The 17,979-nt window shown below is 38.4% G+C and overlaps 1 protein-coding gene across 3 annotated transcripts in view; it reads left to right on the top strand.

Annotated features, from left to right (window-relative positions):
• PAPSS1 (3'-phosphoadenosine 5'-phosphosulfate synthase 1) overlaps window positions 1-16,061 on the top strand; it is a 103,157-nt gene extending 87,096 nt beyond the window's left edge. For 2 of the 3 annotated variants that reach the window (XM_036853441.1, XM_036853442.1), the window contains one exon: window positions 15,351-16,058. In XM_036853441.1, the coding sequence (XP_036709336.1) occupies window positions 15,351-15,489 (139 nt within the window). In that variant the 3' untranslated portion in view covers window positions 15,490-16,058. Of the gene's footprint in view, window positions 1-15,350 lie in introns of all 3 variants that reach the window. The other variant, XM_036853440.1, reaches the window with a different exon arrangement.
• The last annotated feature ends 1,918 nt before the right edge of the window (window positions 16,062-17,979 follow it).

The following is a 17,979-nucleotide window of genomic DNA, read 5'->3' as shown; positions in this document are numbered from 1 at the left end:
GAAGCACTTTGTGCTCTAAGCTGCTCCGAGGGCTTCAACATACTGTCTCGTCTTCACTATAACTTATCAGTGACAAGCTTTGTTGTACCCATTTCAGAGAAAGGCAAACCAGGGAAACGAATTTCTCAATATTTCAGAAGTTAGAAGTAGAAATAAAAACTGAATCTGGTTTCATGGTTCATGATCTCAGGAATTTTGTTGTGAAGTGTTTAAGGGCAGTAATGACATTTCTGTCTGCCATATTACTGAGCATGTAGAAGTGCTTAGGACTTAGTACCAAGGCCTAGTGATGATTTTGCGGGTAAGCCCAGGGGATCTATGTAATGAGAGTGAGTTTAACTAATATTTGTGCAATCGTTGTGTGACAGGCACTGTCATAATTGCTTTACAGGTGTTAATACCTGTAATTAATACCCCATAATAATCCTGTGAAGTAGGTGCATTTATTATCCCCATTTTGTAGGTTGGTAGTAAGCTGAGGCCTACAGAGTGCAAATAACTTGTATAAGGTCACAGAGCCAGTAAATGGCAGTTCAGCACTTGAGCTCAAGCAGTATGGCTCCAGAGCCTATGCGCTTGACCACTAAGAACGAGTGCAACTTTTTTCTTCAAAGATCTTAGAAGGAGCAAAAAAATAACAACCTTTTAATACAAATTATTGGTAGTATTGAGCATGCCTCTATCTTCCTTTGACTGACAAACTTTTATTGCTATCTATAGATAATATCAGTACGGACATACCTCAGAGATACTGTGGGTTCGGTTTCAGACCACTGTAATTAAAGCAAGTATTTCAATCAAGCAAGTCAGACAAATATATTTATTTCCTAGTACATATACAAGTTGTGTTTACACTATACTGTAGTATATTAAGTACGCAATAATAGTATTTCTAAAAAAACAATTTATATGCCTCAATTAAAAAATACTTTATTGCTAAAAAATAAAGTATTATCTGAGCCTTCAGTGAGTTGTAATGTTTTTGCTGGTGGAGGGTCTTGCTTAGGTGTTGAAGGCTGCTGACTGATCGGATGGTAGCTGCTGAGGTGTGGGGGGCTGTGGTGATTTCTTAAAGCAGAACAGCAGTGAAGGTTGCTGCACTGATTGGCCCTTCCTTCCACAAATGGTCTCTCGATAGCGCACAATGCTGCTTAATAGCATTTGACCACAAGAGAGCTTCTTTCAAAATTGGAGTCAGTCCTCTCAAACCCTGCCGCTGCTTTTTATCAACTAAAGTTTATGTAATATTCTAAATTCTTTGTTGTCATTTAAAAATCTGTACAGCGTCTTACTGGGAGTAGATTCCATCTCAAGAGACCACTTTCTTTGCTTATCCGTTAGAAGCAACTCTTCATCTGTTTAAGTTTTATTGTGAGATTGCAGCAATTCAGTCACATCTTCAGGCTCCACTTCTAATTCTAGTTCTCTTTCTATTTCCACCACATCTGCAGTTTTTTCCTCCACTGAAGCCTTGAACCCCTCCAGTCATCCATGCGTGTTGGAATCAGCTTCTTCCAAACTCCTGTGAATGCTGGTATTTTGACCTCTTCCCAGGAATCACAAATGTTCTTAATGGCATCTAGACTGACGAATCCTTTTTAGAAGGTTTTCAGTTGACTTTGCCCATGTCCATCAGAGGAATCACTATCTATGGCAGCTATAGCCTTATGAAATGTATTTCTTAAATAAGAAGACTTGAAAGTGGAAATTAGTCCTTTATCCACAGGCTACAGAATGGATGTTGTGTTAGCAGGCATGAAAATAGCATTAATCTCGTTGTACATCTTAATCAGAGCTCTTCGGTGACCAGGTGCATTGTCAGTGAGTCGTCATATTTTGAAAAGAATCTTTTTTTCTGAGCAGTAGTTCTCAACAGTGGGCTTAAAATATTCAGTAAACCGTGTTGTCAACAGATGTGCTGTCATCCAGTCTTTGTTGTTCCATTTATAGAGCACAGGCAGAGTGGACTTAGCATAATTCTTGAAGACAGTAGGGTTTTTGGAATGGTAAATGAACATTGGCTTCAACTTAAAGTCACCAGCTGCATTAGAGAGCCAGAGGACAAGAGAGCCTGTCCTTTGAAGCTTTGAAGCCAGGCATTGACTTCTCCTCTTCAGCTGTGAAAGTCCTAGATGGCATCATCTTCCAAGAGAAGGCTGTTCATCTACATGGAAAATCTCTTGTTTAGTGTAGCCACCTTCATTAATGATCCGAACTGGTTCTTCTGGATAAGTTACTGCAACTTCTACCTCAGCACTTGCTGCTTCACCTTGCACTTGTATGTTATGGAGATGGCTTTCCCTTAAATCTCATGAACCAACCTCTGCTGGCTTCAGACTTTTCTTCTTAAACTTCCTCACCTCTCTCAGCCTTCATAGAATTGAAGAGAGTTAGGGCCTTGCTCTGGATTAGGCTTTGGCTTAAAGGAATGTCGTAGCTGGTTTGATCATCTGTGCAGACCATTAAAACCTTCTCCATATCAGCAATAAGGCTTGTTTTGCTTTCTTGTCATTCATGCGTTCACTGGAGCAGCACTTTTAATTTCCTTCAAGAACTTCTCCTTTGCACTCACAGCTTGGCTGTTTGGCACAAGAAGCCTAGCTTTCAGCCTGTCTTGCTTTTCAGCATGCCTTCCTCATTAATAAGCTTAATCATTTCTAGCTTTTGATTTAAAGTGAGACACGTGCAATTCTTCCTTTGACTTGAAAACTTAGAGGCCATTGTAGGGTTATTCACTGACCTAGTTTCAATATTGTTGTGTCTCAGGGAATAGGGAAGCCCAAGGAGAGGGCGAGAGACTGGGGAACTGCCAGTTGGTGGAGCAGTGAGAACACACACGTTTATTTATTTATTTATTTTTAAAATTTATTTATTTATTTATTTTATTTATGGCTGTGTTGGGTCTTCGTTTCTGTGCGAGGGCTTTCTCTAGTTGTGGCAAGCGGGGGCCACTCTTCATCGCGGTGCACGGGCCTCTCACTATCGTGGCCTCTCTTGTTGCAGAGCACAGGCTCCAGACATGCAGGCTCAGTAGTTGTGGCTCATGGGCCTAGTTGCTCTGCGGCATGTGGGATCTTCCCAGACCAGGGCTCGAACCCGTGTCCCCTGCATTGGCAGGCAGACTCTCAACCAATGCGCCACCAGAGAAGCCCCACACACGTTTATTGATTAAGTTCACCATCTTATACTGGCGTGGTTCATGGCGCTCCAAAACCATTGCAGTAGTAACATCCAAGATTATAGATCACCAAATATAATAATAATGAAAAAGTTCAAAATATTGTGAGAATTACCAAAATGTGACACAGAGACACGAAGTGAGCAAGTGCTGTTGGAAAAATGACGCTAACGGACTTGCTTGATGCAGGGTCGCCACAAACCTTCAATATGTGAAAAGCGCTACAAAATGAAGTGCAGTAAATGAGACAGGCCTGCAGGTGGTACACTCCGTAAATTTAGAGTGGCGGTGTGCGGCTCTGGAATCCGAAGTCATGAGTGCTAGCGCCCCGTTCTTCCTGCGTGACTTGAGATTCCTGTGTCATCTCTGGCCTTGTTTCTGCATCTCTACAGTGATGGCAGTGGATGAGTTGATTCCCTTCTAGCTCAAAATCTGTAGTCATTTCTGGGAATCGTAGCTCCTAGTTCTTTTTACATTAGTAGGTGCTTCATGCTTTGTTGATTGATGCTTATTTAGTACAAATTATATCTGCTTATTTAGTACCCCTGCTTTTTTAATGTAAATTACAATTCATGTTCAGTAAGTAGTTGTCTCTCAGTATCTGGGGGGGATCGGTTCCAGGACCCCCCACCACAGGTAACAAAATCTGCAGGTGCTCAAGTCCCTTATATAAAATGGTGTATTATTTGTATGTAACCTACACACATCCTCCTCTCTACTTTAAATTACCTCTAGAGTACTTATAATATCTAATACAATATAAATGCTGTGTAAATAGTTGCCTGCCCATGATAAATTCAAGTTTTATTTTTGGCTTTTTGTATTTTTGTGGCATCAGTTGTTATTTCTCCTCATTCATTTCTTATTTTGTTTATTTGGGTCCTCTCTCTTTTCTTCTTGGTGAGCCCGGCTAGAGGTTTGTTGATTTTGTTTACCCTTTCAAAAAACCCGCTCTTGGTTTTACAGGTTTATATTTTGGAACTTTCTGGAATTCTCCCCTTACCCCCAGATGTTTTCAATCAGAGGTTGATCGAATCCTTGGATGTGGAAACCATGGATATAGAGGGTTGGCTCTATTTTTAATTTATGTTTTATCAGTTCACCTCTACTGGCAGGTGCTAATTAAAAATTGACTGAGTCTAATAACTTCTAATCTGAGAGCGCTCATCCTTTTTCCCTTGATACTGTGCAGTTGACTGTGCATTCAGGAATAACGCTGATCCTAACCCTGTGTCCTCATTTGTTGTAGCCTGTTTTGTAATGGTGCAGACAAGAAGGAAAAAGAAACTTTTTAAAAATCAACACATTCTCTTGTTTCTGAAAGGGACATAAAATTTGGTGTCATTTAATTAAATGATAAGTTATCTGGATAAAGAAATACTACTGTTAACAGTGGAGTTTGAGGGATTTGTTGGCTTCTCGTTTAATGATAATAATTCTGGAGAAAATGCATAATTTTAGATGATAGCAGTCTTTTCTGAGTGATAGACTGTAGCAGTATACAGGAAAACCTTATGAGTCAATGAACAGAAAAGTCTTAGTGGATAGCTGGTTTGGGGAAATATGAAAGAACTCCTGATGTTCCCAGTAGCCTTGGCGTGGCCACTCGAGACTGTTACTTTCTGAAGATCCAAGTTGTGGCCCAGGTTATAGTATACTTCAGAACCACACCATGAGAAGAATTTGCAATAAACCAGAATATTTTTACCCTTGTACAAAATCAGGGTTTGCCAATACCTAGAACTAGCTCTAAATCGTGGCATGTTTTGTTTTGCCCTAAAAATAAATGTGTGTGTGTTTATGTATGTATATGTATGCGTATGTCTATATATATATATACTTATATACATACGTACACACATTCTACAATTTCACTGTCTAAAAAAAGTGCAGCTATAAAAGTGACGTGCTGAGAGTTGTAAATGGACTTTTTCTACCGAAGAGATGCCTTAGAAGCTTAAAGAAAATTTCTTAAAAGAAAAAGCAATTAGAGTAAACCTTGAACTATATTACTGCAAAAGGTGATTGAAAATACAAATTAAATGTTAAGGAAAATAAAAAAGTTTCAAATATAGGTCTGTCCTTCTGTGGTTCAAAATATGTAGGGCCACCATCAGAGATTTTAATTTCCTTAGTCTGGAGAGAGGATTACCCATTGACAATTCTTTTGAAAGCTCCCCCCAACAGAGGGTAGCCTTGCCTTCCTACAAATCTGTAGACTGTATAGTGTCAGAGATGGAATCCTGGGCAGGGCAGCCCTTCACTTCTCACCCAGCATGCAATTTATTTGTATACTTTGTGTACAAGATGTTTGAGCATAACCTTGTTCTGAAAGTAACAATTGGTCACTTATAGAGTGAGGGGTGAGAAATAGAATTGTTCTGCTAGTGGCCAAATGCTTAAAACTTAGGTGAGTTTCCATTTTGATGAGTTAAGGAAGCAAAACTAAATAGAGTTGAGCTTTTCTTTTACACTTCTTGCGCCGATGTGTTTACTTACTGTGGTTTCTTTGCATGATCATCTGATTTAATCACACACAGGATCCTAGAACCCATCTGTATGTAGCTGAATGATGCGCTGGGAAGCCCTTGATAACTTTCATGTTTTGTTAAATCTGTGTAGTATTTCTTTAAGTCTCTCTTTTAATCATTCAAAAGTTAAATAATTACATCAGTTCTCATAAGATTTTCCAATGATGAATTCTGTATTAGTTGCATGACTGGCTCATTTTCTTGGAATTTTTTTTGAGTTACCAAATCTTTATAAATTGTAACTTGGGAAGCTTTAAAACTGCCTTAGTTTTCTAATTTTTTATATTTATGTTCAAATATAATTAAGTTGATGGGGATATGTTGGAAAGTGATTAAAATTTTGTGGAAAGGCGATAGTCTTTGATGTAGTGAGAAAACAGTTATTAATTATGCACATATGAGGTTGTCTTATGTTTGATTAATGGCTGTTATTCAATGCCAGATTTTATGTAATTAATGATTTTGTAGCTTTTGATTTGATTAAATACCAGTGTAAGACAAGGCTTAGGGAGAAAGAAACAAATTTCATCAAGATTACAGGCAAGATATTATTGATAAGAATTATGATAAAAATCATCTGTTTATACTTAGGAAGTTAAGTAGGTTCATATTAGCTGTAATAATGACTCAAGGAAATTTAGTTTTAGGAGTACAAGATTAAAGCCCATTCTTTCACATATTACAAACATTTAGAGATAATTCAGCTATTTCTAATTTTTTCTCCTTTATGCAGTAAATCTTCTTTGTATTTGGATAGATAAATGCAAAATTTTGGTTCAGATTATTGAAATAGCAACTCACCAAAAAGAGAGTGCACATGAGTGAGAGTGCCTGGTGGAAATGAGTCAGTGAAGGGACAGGTGGACACAAATGTTTGCTGTCTGGTTATTTCCATGTTATCAGTAGAGTACTTCTTTCATATTTTTTAATGGTGGAGTACACCTTAAATCATGTACTATTAGTGTCATTTTTTAAAAGCATTCTACTTAAGAGGCATCCTTCAAGGCTTTTCTCATATATTCTTCACTTCTTTTATTTACTTTCTACAGGAAAGCTCATCTGTTCTAGTGGTTTCTGTGTGGTGACTCTTAAAGCTATTCCTCAGTGTTTCCAAGTTGCTAATTATGTTAGCTTTCTATTGCTGTGTAACAAACTGACACAAATTTAGTGGCTTAAAACATTACTCATTTATTACCTCACAGTTCCTTAGGTCAGAAGTCTGGGTGGGCCAAGCTGGACTCTCTGGCCAGGCTGGGCTCTTATCTGAAGGCTCTGAAAAGAATCAGCTTCCAAGATGACTCTTGTTGGCAGAATTCAGTTCCTCACAGTTTTAGGACTGAGCTCCCCATCTTCTTACTGGCTATCGCAGTGGGGGGGATTGCTCTCTGCAGCTAGAAGCCACGTTGAGAGTCTTCCTTGTGGGCCCCCTCATCTCAGCAGTAGAACCTCCCTCAGGTCAAATCCCTCTCAGACTTCAAATCTCTGACTACTGCTGTCATCTGAGAATATTTGCTTTTAGAGAGCTTTAGTGATTAGGTTAGGCCCACTCAGATAATTTCACTATTTTTGGTCAATTGATTAGCAAATTTAATGGCATCTGCAAAATTCCTTTTGCCATATAAGGACATATCATGGTAGTAACACCATGGGGTGAAGGTCATGAAGGCCATCTTAGAATTCTATCTACCACGCTAATGGGTGTTTTCTGCTTAGATTTCTTGTTATTATTTAAAATGCCCAGAAGCAACTTTACCTTTCCCCTCATAGATCTCCAAATCCTAAATTTCCTTAGTTACTTGTTCTCCCCGTTATGTAGAATCGAAGTCCTTTATCCTTTTGCCTCACTCTTCACATCCAGGTCTTGTCATATTGACCCCTGAAATATTTCTTGAGTGAATTCTTTTCTTTTTCTTTCTTGCTATGTAGTCTTTGCCATACATAAATATTTGTTAGAGTACTGGGGAACTGTCTTTTCCATTCATTTATAAAGTGCTTTGTTTTTATTACTTTTGATGTTTCTTTTAAAAACTTGTAGAAGTCTGACTGTAACTGCATGAACTTGCCTATGAATCTTGTCCTGTGTTTGTAGATTTTGCACATATTTTATTGCAGGGGGTTATTGCGTAACCATTAACTGATAAGGTCTAATTTAAAATCTATTGCATTGTCTTTTCTTACTATACATTTTAATCATAATTAGGGACATAATACTATGTATATTTTTGAAAGTCAAATTATATATTTTATATATGCTGTGTCTTGTTTTAAAGTCAACATGTTACATTGAAATTAGTATAGAACTTTCCAACTTTGCTATGCTTTATTCATTTATTAACTATTTGTTGAGTCTTTACTACATACATGTCATTGCTAAATGTGGGCACTGTGGTTGGAAACAAGCAGATATTGTTGTTGCCTTCATAGGACTTACATTCTAGAGAAGACAGACAATAAACCACTTAAGGATGGCATGTGCTTTGCAGAAGACTTGTGGGAAGCTCTGCTAGCACTTGTGTGACCAGGTCTGGGTTATCAGGGATGGGTTCCTGGAGCAAGAGACATTTGAGCTGAGCTCCAAAAGATGAGTTAGGCATTCCCTTGGTAAAGAAGGAGGTAATAGCATTCTGGACAAAGGGATAAGTGCATGCAAAGGTGCTGAGGTGAGATAGACCCAGAGGGTTTGGGAAGAAGGCCAGGGTGGGCTGGAAAAGAGAGTGAAAGAAGGATGATGAGAAAGGAACTAGATAAGGCAGTTCTTTGAATGGTACAAACTAGAATAGATTTTGAAAAGATAGTGTGTTGTTACCGTGTACATTAAATATTGGGAAGTTCAGGTTTTTGATAATTAGGTAAGTTGGATTATACAGATTGATTCTCCTGAGAAATTAACTAAAAATTCTGGATAAAGGAATACGTTTTCATAAAAGTACTGTGGTGCTGATAACATGATAAGAACTGTGAGGCTAAACTATTAAATGAAGGTTAGAACTTCAGGTAAGTTGAGTGTTGTTGCTTTTGTCCTGGTTGACCTAGCAAATTTGAGTGTGATTTCCCTGGTCTTGACCGAGGTGGGGAGTCCCAACAGGAGACACTCCCATTGAGCTGATGCTCCCTCCCACCTTAGGTAGTTAAGAGAGAATCTGAAGTGAACCGCACCCATTCCCCTACCCCAGGAGACTGAGCACAGCCCTGAGCTTTAGGCTCAAAAGCTCAGAACTGGGCTTCCCTGGTGGCGCAGTGCTTGAGAATCTGCCTGCCAATGCAGGGGACACGGGTTCGAGCCCTGGTCTGGGAAGATCCCACATGCCGCGGAGCAACTAGGCCCGTGAGCCACAGCTACTGAGCCTGCGCGTCTGGAGCTTGTGCTCCACAACAAGAGAGGCCACGACAGTGAGAGGCCCACGCACCGCGATGAAGAGTGGCCTCCGCTCACCGCAACTAAAGAAAGCCTTTGCACAGAAATGAAGACCCAACACAGCCAAAGATAAATAAATAAATAAATAATTAATTTAAAAAAAAAAAAAAAAGCTCAGAACTGTTCACATGGGCCAAACTCATACTACCTGGGTTGTATCAAAACAAAACAAATAAACAACCAGAAAGCCCTCAAGCCATGAAATTAGTTTTTGGTGGTTCTTAACTGGGCATGCCTCTAAGTATTCAGCAGAAGCAAATGTAGACTGTCGCTAGAGCATTACTGCTTTGTCCTAGACCTCAATTTATTCCCACAAATAATTATACAAGCTTAATGAACAGCTTAAGTAAAAAATGATAAAGTATACAAGGAAACATAGCACCAAAGCAAGGGAAAACAAAAAGGGAAACTACAGTTGGCACAAGCAGACCTGCAGAGACTTCACATACTAGAATTACCAGACATGGATTACAAAGTAACTATACTTGCAGTGTTTATTAAAACAAAAACAAGTTTGAAACTACTACGTGGCACATAAAAGTATAGAAATGACGTAGCAGTATAGAAAAGAGAAAGATGGGAGGGAAGTCAGTGTGAAGGTGTGCATTAGTGCAGGCAAGAGTTAATGAAATGATAGTTTAGGTTTCGGTAGCTTGCAATGGGGATTGGAACAAAGATGAGTAGGCATTACCTGGAAACTTCTTGTTTGACTGAATGTCTGATAGGAGCTGTTCTCTAGCTTTTATTTATAAGATTTTTGAGGGGAGGAAAACATGATGAATTAAGGATTTTGATAAATTAGTTCGAGATAATTAAATTTTTCATGTATTTCAGTTGGTCTTTGGTTTGGAAATAAAAATTGTTAAATTTGTCATGCATGATTACCATGCTTTTTGGCTCCTGGAAAGCCATAAATAACTAATTATCTGGTTTTGAACAGATGATTTGTATTTGAAGAGAATTCTTAGTGTCTTGATGTATACTGTATTATATATGAGTTTCTTTCGAGTTAAATGAAAGGTAGTTAGCCCCCAAATAGTTAATTAGATTCACTTATAAGTTACTACCATTATTTTTAGTTCTATCAGAGAAGAAGCTCCCCTTTGCGTCTCTGATTGCTTATTATCTAATTAGTATTTTTTAAAAAGCTGGTCTAATTGAATATGAACTTTTGAAGGATAAAATTGAAGGCCCCTGGGCTGACCCCAGCTTCTTGTCTGGACAGCTTGTGCTGGTGGCTCTGATGGCCACATATGTGGACTGAGAGACAGCAGATATTTGTAAAGAATTAAAATCTTCAACAAGTGGCCAGGAGCTGTTGTACTTTGGAGTTGGTCAAGATGCTGGCCATATGTAGTTGTGTGTCCCACATGGGACAAGATGCTGGACCCACAGGGTCCCACATAGTCTGCTGGATGGTGTGCTTTTTCTGTCCTTGCATTCTAACCCCTTCCCCTTCAGTTGTTTCTTTTTGGTGTTTTTGGTTTTGTTTTGGCTTTTTTTGTTTTTTGTTCTTTGGGGTGTGTGTGTGTGTGTGTGTGTGTGTTTTAAGAGGAGGTGTTCTGTCAGCTGTGGATTGTAAGAATCTGTGACCAAGTGGTTTTGAAAAGGGAAGAAAAAAAAAAAAACAGACTTGCATTTCCTTTTTCAGGTGCCATGGAGGTGGGTTAACCAGTGTAATTAGATGGACTGGCTAGAATTGCTTTGTAGTGAAAGCCTAAGGTTTAGTAGCCTTTTCTGCTTCTGCCAGATTCCCGATTACTCACAGGTAAAGTTCAGAGCTAGTTTTAGAGCATTCCCCAAATGCCTCAGTTTTTCCTTGATTTAATTTTTTTCTGTAAAGTGCTATCCATTTAAAGATGTAATTGTGAAAACTGTGATTAGATTACAGATAGTGCCTCTAAGTGTCAAGTCCTTGCACCTGACTTCTGATAAAAAATTAAATCCTCAGGTGAGGGATAGAAATACAAGTCTGAGGCAGAGGGAAATAAATGTGTTTTCCGTAGCCAGGGTGGAGTGGAAGGAACCACCAGCATGTGGCAGCAGAAAGTCCCGTTTCATGTGATGAAGAAATGCTTGTGGCATGTGGGGCAGATGGAGTGTGAAATAGCGTCAGGAAAAGAGGTACCCAGGGAGTTTGGTTTTAAAATTCAAATTCAGAAGGAATGCAAGGAGACTTCTGGATTTCAGACTGTTTGGCATTCTGAGGAAAGAAAGGACTTTAATTGGTCTGGCTTTTTTCCTTTAATCACAAAGTCAGGACAGAGTCATTCTACAAGCTGGTCCCTCATTTCTTTTTCATTGCCCCGTCAGGAACAGGTAATTTATGCATGGGACACAGGGTTTCCTTTCTGAATTCAAAATTTTAAATTGACATGGCCAGAAAGATCTAGGGTCATAATTTTCCTTAATGACACTTATTTAGGGAATTGATAAGTGACCCTCCTAAGGAACTAAAACATTCAAGCAATATTTGTCAAGTGATTCTCAGCTGAACTAACCAGTTTTACATCAGGTTGGAATGAGGGTTTTTTAGATGCAATTGGAGAGATCTGGACCCCTGCACGCCCTTGACTTCCTCTCCAGATGCTGCTTTGCTAAGCCCTGCCCTGAGGGGTAACCTCTCTAGCCTAGAGATAGTCACCAAACTGTGTTGATGGATCCTATTATCAGTTCATTCCCACACAGGTTCTGTTTACCCACAGGAGACAACCTTACATTTTTACTGAGAAGCTTGAGACCATCTTGCATTAACCACCTCATCTTTCACTGTTTCTTCTTTTCTTCATTTTTCACCCTCCTTGTCAGAGCTCCTTTCTCTGTGTTCTTCATCCCAGACTTTCCTCTCCATCTTTCATTTCTTTCCTGTTACCCTCTCCTGGCTTTCATCCTCCTCCCTTTTCTCATTGTATGCCACTTATTTTCTTCTGCCTATACACATGCTAAGACCTCCCTTTTCTTATAAAAAAAAAAATCTTTTCTCCACTGTGTATCTCTGCCACTTTACCACTCCATCTCTTTCCTTCATCATCCACTGAAACTCCTTGATTAAAGAAAATTTAAATTCTGATTCGTTTATCCAGTGGATTTTTTCCCCCCCTTATGGTCATCTTCCTTAGCCCCTCTGTGGCCTTCACATTAAATTTTTTTCTTTTTCCATGACCTCCATATAATCATCTTGGTTTTCTTCTTACTCTTTCGACAAATGCTTTCCCTTTCGGCAAGTCTTCTTTCTTGGAGAACTTGTCCATTTTCTCAAACTGGGTTTTCATTTTAGTGTTGATAAATTTAAAAATTATGTTTCTAACCCCAACCTTTCCTGAATTTTTTGGAAAGCTCCTCTCATAGTCTTGCTTTTTTCCTAGGCCCATCTCACATGCAGTCAATTTCTTTTTCTCCCCTTAAGTTGTAGTCATTTATGTAAGAGAAAGATGATAGCTTACTTCATATTTGAACTATTGTAACCAACACATCTGCATGGGCCAGTTTATTATAGTAGATTTGACTTTTCTTGCACATTGAACACATGATAGAAGTGGGAGATACTCCCTAGATTTAAACTACTTGAATCCATCTTGCTTTGGAGCAATATCTGTTAAACTTTCCTTTTCTTCGGTCATCTTTGAAAATGTGAGCAGACATTTAAAAGATGTTTTACCTGAGAAGATGAGAGCTGTTGAAATATTGAGTTGAATGTATATCTTCCTGTCTTTCTGGTAGTGCAGGGAGTAGAAGAGCGGACAGGTTACTAGGGGAAGATGTCACATGCGTGAGTTAAAGAAGTAGTGACTTCTGCTTAATAGCAAGAGACGGGATTATAAAGCATTAACGTTGATTTTCCTGTGGCTGATTAAATGAGTTACACTTTTTTATATTCTTATCCTGTATGTGTAGCATTCCAGAATAAAACTCTCAGACTCTTAGATGTTTCAAAGTGGGGTAAGACATTCATTAAACTCTGGGTACCTCTCTGGGGAGTTGGAAAGGCCAGAATTAGGACCAGCAACGAATATGAGAGGGAAACCTAGATCCAGGACCAAGAGTCAAGTTGATCTTAGGAACTAACAGTAGTGGGCAGGCCTAAGGACCGGCCAGATGCAAGATACGTAGAGGCTGGTGATAATATAACCAAGTCCAAGGTTCAGAAGCCCAGTGAGCAGTCGGGTCATTGAGCACACAGACAATGCAAATTAGAAAAGCAGGAGAGGCCAGAAACTGGGGCACACTGGATCATGAGGAAATCACAATAATTCTTCCTTGGTCTGGAGCTCAGTCCTACCAAGTGGACAACCCAAGAGCTCATAGATAGACTAAGTGAACCAGGTTCCCCCAAATAAAGTGGAGGTGAGCAAGGTCAAGAGAGAAGCTAGATCAGAAGATGACTATTGAAGAGGTCATGAAGGGCATGTAGAAACCTCTACATGTGAATAATCCAGATTTAGAGAAAAGGGAATATACAAGGAGCTCAGATGAACCACAGCAATCAGAAACCCCATCTTACCCTTTTTTGGCCAGGGGATGGAGAGTAGTGACTTCTATAAGACTCTGAATGGTTCTATATTGAATAAAAATTTTCTATACATATACCTTTTCATTCTTTCATATTTCACCAAATATTTATTGAGTTCCTAGTCAGAAAGCTAATAAAGTACTTGATCACTGGTCATTATTTACTGAAAATGCTGTATGTCCCCAGCACTGTTCAGATATACTCTTTACTGCTGATGTCTGTCATTTAGGGGTGAATTAATAGCCAGTGTAACTCCTGTAGGGCCAGAATAGGGAGTATAATGCTATATCAGCATCCTGTTTATCTGCTCTCATCAGGGCAGTGTTCCAAATGATTGAGGTTTCAGATCAATTAAAGGTCACATTATTTAAAATTATTTAACTCACTTTTGGATAGAGATTTTAAAAATAAGCTCTTATTGATAATAATATGTTATTTTAAATTTTATTTTGATATTGATAATATAAATCATCATTGTAGAAAACTGCAGAAACTATCATGACAAAACTAAAAGCACCTGTGATACCACTTCATAGAAATAACCACTGTTAACGTTTGGGTGTATTTCTTTATGATCTTCTCCTCCTCCCACCCCCTTATTTTAACAAAATTGCATTGGTATTGTATATAAAGTTTTGCGTCCTGATTATTTCACTTACCATTATTACATCGTGAACATTTTATCCAATCTTTAACTATACTTTAATGACTGTGTAACTCTACTCAGGGCTGTACCACAATTTACTTAGACCTTCAACTGTTAGATTATTTACAACATTTTTAACTATCGTAAAACAGTTTTCAGACAGCTATCTTTATGCATAATATTTGTTGCCATCTCTGATTATCTCCTTTACGTAGATTCCTAAAAGTGTGATTATTAGTTAAAACATACCTGGCATACCTCTAGAAACAAGGGCCACTTGCAGTTTATGATTTCACTCAATTCTCAGATTAACTCCACAAATAGCAAAGTGGGGATGGAACATACAGTTGCTGACTAGGAGTAAACAGGGAATGTGATCTGGTGACTTGAGTGACCCAGAACTCTTGCTCTGTTCTTGGGTCTGCTATCTAGTCGGTTCCCTTGTTTGAGGGAAGAGGTTGAAATTACCAATAGACAGTATGTGTCATAGCCATAGGTGCTCTGTGCTTAATGGTCTAAGGGCTCTTGTGTGTTTTTGTAGGTGTGAAGATGAAAAGAACTAGCACTACCTTTGTGTAATAGCTTATCAATGGAATAATATTAATTATTGCTACTTACGTGCTGTTGTTATTTTTTAAGTTCCATTTTTCTCTTAATGTTCCAAAATGCATTTAGCTTTCCAGATTCAGACTGCCTAAAAAGTTTTCAATATGTGTATCTAAAACATCTAAATTATATGTTTTTCTAAAAAAAAAAATTTCTATTTCTAAATTATTAGTTGCCAGGGGTTGGGAAGGAGGGAGGGAAATGGGTATGTCTATAAAAGGGCAACCTGAGGGATCATTGTTTTTTGTTTTTTTTTTTTCTTTTGTAAGTTTTGATAGTGTGGTGTTTTTTGCTCAATGACAAACTTGAAATCAGGTTGATATTCGTAAGTAGTATATTTCATCCAGATAGTTTTTTCATTAAGCTTGTCTACCATGAACAGAAGGAACAAATGTTTTTTAAAATTTCACTATAACTAAGTTTTTTAAAATGTGAAATATTTTTATTTTTTCTCTCCCTTTCAGCCATGAAGACTTTGAATTTATATCAGGAACACGAATGCGCAAACTTGCCCGAGAAGGCCAGAAACCTCCTGAAGGTTTCATGGCTCCCAAGGCCTGGACCGTGCTGATGGAATACTACAAATCCTTGGAGAAAGCTTAAGCTGTTAACCCAGTCATTTCATCTTTGACACCTCACTGAGTAACAAGAGGGGACCATGTAGTTACTGTTGGCATTTCTTTGTGGTGGTATCTGTATGGACATGCTTCCTAAAAACAGACCCTTTTCCTTAACTAGCATCAGTTTTGGTCTGCCTTATGAGTTCTGTTCTGAACTAGTGTAACACACTCATGGTTTTAATGTATCTTTTCCACTTATAGTTAAATATTCCTACAATACAGTCTTTTTGTATTATATTTATGCTTCTGTCTCATGATTTTTTCAAGCTGTTATATCAGTTGTAACCAATAGTATACACATTGAATCTCACTTTTCATCTCTTGAAAAAAGAAAAAAATCCACTAAACAATAAACTTGGCTAGACCTTGTTTTGGGAATTTTACAAGACATCTGTAGCATTTAGATTTTTTTTTTTACATTGAAAGTACAAACTGCTTTCTTCCTTCCTTCCTATCAGCTATTGATCTCTCAACTGTTATGATCTAAAGTATATTAATATCTATGTAAGCCCTGAATGAACTTTATTCAATAAAATTAAACTTTTTGGCTTCTTATTTATGTGACTTTTTAAAAATATTGTTTTGTTTACACATACTTTATCCTTCTTGTGAAGAAGTTTCTGATGGGGAAGGGAAAATACAGGCGTCTTTCATTACTGGAATCTATTGATAATAATTAGTTCCAAGCACTGTTTCATAGTGAATTTTTAAGTGGGAAAATAATAATGCATTCTCAGTCCATCCAAAAACTCAACCTGTTTCCCCAAATATCTCTCTGATATTCTTAAATACCTAAGATGGTGGTACTAGTAATAGAGACATGATAGAGGGAGGTTAGTTCATGGCGGGGGGTGGGCAGCATATCAAGTTTGCTTTTGTAGTATATCCTCAAGTAGAATATTCAAGAGGAGATGCTTATTTAGGGACTGGATATATAATTTTGGTTGAGATGCCAGCATTTTTGATTTGCAGTCGTATTTCCTACGATGAAATAATCTTGCATGATCTGGCCTTGAAAATTCAGCATTATAAAGAGATGGCAGATTATACACGGAGATAATGTATTGTCATTAAGCCAAATGGGAATAAAATACCACTAGGAAAAGAAATAGAAGGAAAAACGAAAACAAAGTAAAAACAGATCACCGAGGGAATCAATTAGTGAGAAAGTTGATAAATAGAAAAAAAATGGAGAATATGAGTAAATAGTTTCTAGTGGATGGGTTTATTCACTAGTGGATACTGAATGAAAATATTCATTAGTGGACGATGTAAAAAGTATATGAATGCATATGTTGATAGGAAGAATTAGAGGTGATAGTTGATATGACTTTTTTGGCTCCACATTATCTAGATCTCTTTTAGGGAGATCTCCTTTATATAAATCTTGTATAAATCTTCAATTTTTATGTATATATAAAGGTTGAAGGATTGGAGATGGGCTCTCCAACCACAGACAGCTAAGGTGTGACATAGCACTTCAGCTCAGCTAATTCAGAAACTCCAGCCTGAAGTGCTGAATGTGTAGGAATGATGCAAAGATGTCAGGACAGAATGAGTTGTGGTTTCATGGTGGCAGCGACAGAGTCAGGATTCTGGGGGCAGTGGTGGTGGTGCTCGTGGCAGTGGGGGTCTCCTGTGCAAAAGTAGTACCCTATCTTGAATATTCCAGGTATGACGTTGGCTGAGTCCTCTGCCACTAACCTTTTGTTCCTGACCATTTTCCAAGGCTCATTCTCTTGCATTTTCCATCAATTCTGTAAGAGACCCAACAGCCTCCCCAAGTATTCCTTTGCTGCCTAAATTATATAGAGTTTCTGTTGTTTGCCAAGAACCCTGATCGTAACAGGTGACGTGAAAAAAATGTATACTTCACATTAAAATCTTGATACTGCTAAATTCAAGGTGATTTTTACTGTTAGCATATTTTATTTATTTATTTTAAAATTTATTTATTTATTTTTGGCTGTGTTGGGTCTTCGTTGCTGCGTGCAGGCTTTCTCTAGCTGTGGCGAGCGGGGGCTGCTCTTCGTGGTGGTGCGCGGGCTTCTCACTGCGGTGGCTTCTCTTGTTGTGGAGCACAGGCTCTAGGCACGTGGGCTTCAGTAGGTGTGGCACGTGGACTCAGTAGTTGTGGCTCGCGGGCTCTAGAGCGCAGGCTCAGTAGTTGTGACGCACGGGCTTAGTTGCTCCGCGGCATGTGGGATCTTCCCGGACCGGGGGTCGAACCCATGTCCCCTGCATTGGCAGGTGGATTCTTAACCACTGTGCCACCAGGGAAGTCCCTGTTAGCATATTTTAAAAGTTTAAATATAGAGAAAAATTTTTAATACTTAGCACTCAGAAAACTTATTCTTTTAAAATTATAAAAATATACTCATAAAATCAAGCTGAGAACGTTTAGAACAGAAATCAACAGCATCGGGGTGAAATGTGGTCGAAAAAGGAGCTTTGTGTTCTGTCATGTAATTGT

Source organism: Balaenoptera musculus, chromosome 5 (genome assembly GCF_009873245.2).
Source record: "Balaenoptera musculus isolate JJ_BM4_2016_0621 chromosome 5, mBalMus1.pri.v3, whole genome shotgun sequence".
Classification (NCBI taxonomy): domain Eukaryota; kingdom Metazoa; phylum Chordata; class Mammalia; order Artiodactyla; family Balaenopteridae; genus Balaenoptera; species Balaenoptera musculus.
Note: the sequence above shows the minus strand (reverse complement) of the source record. Positions and strands in the feature narration are given on the sequence as shown.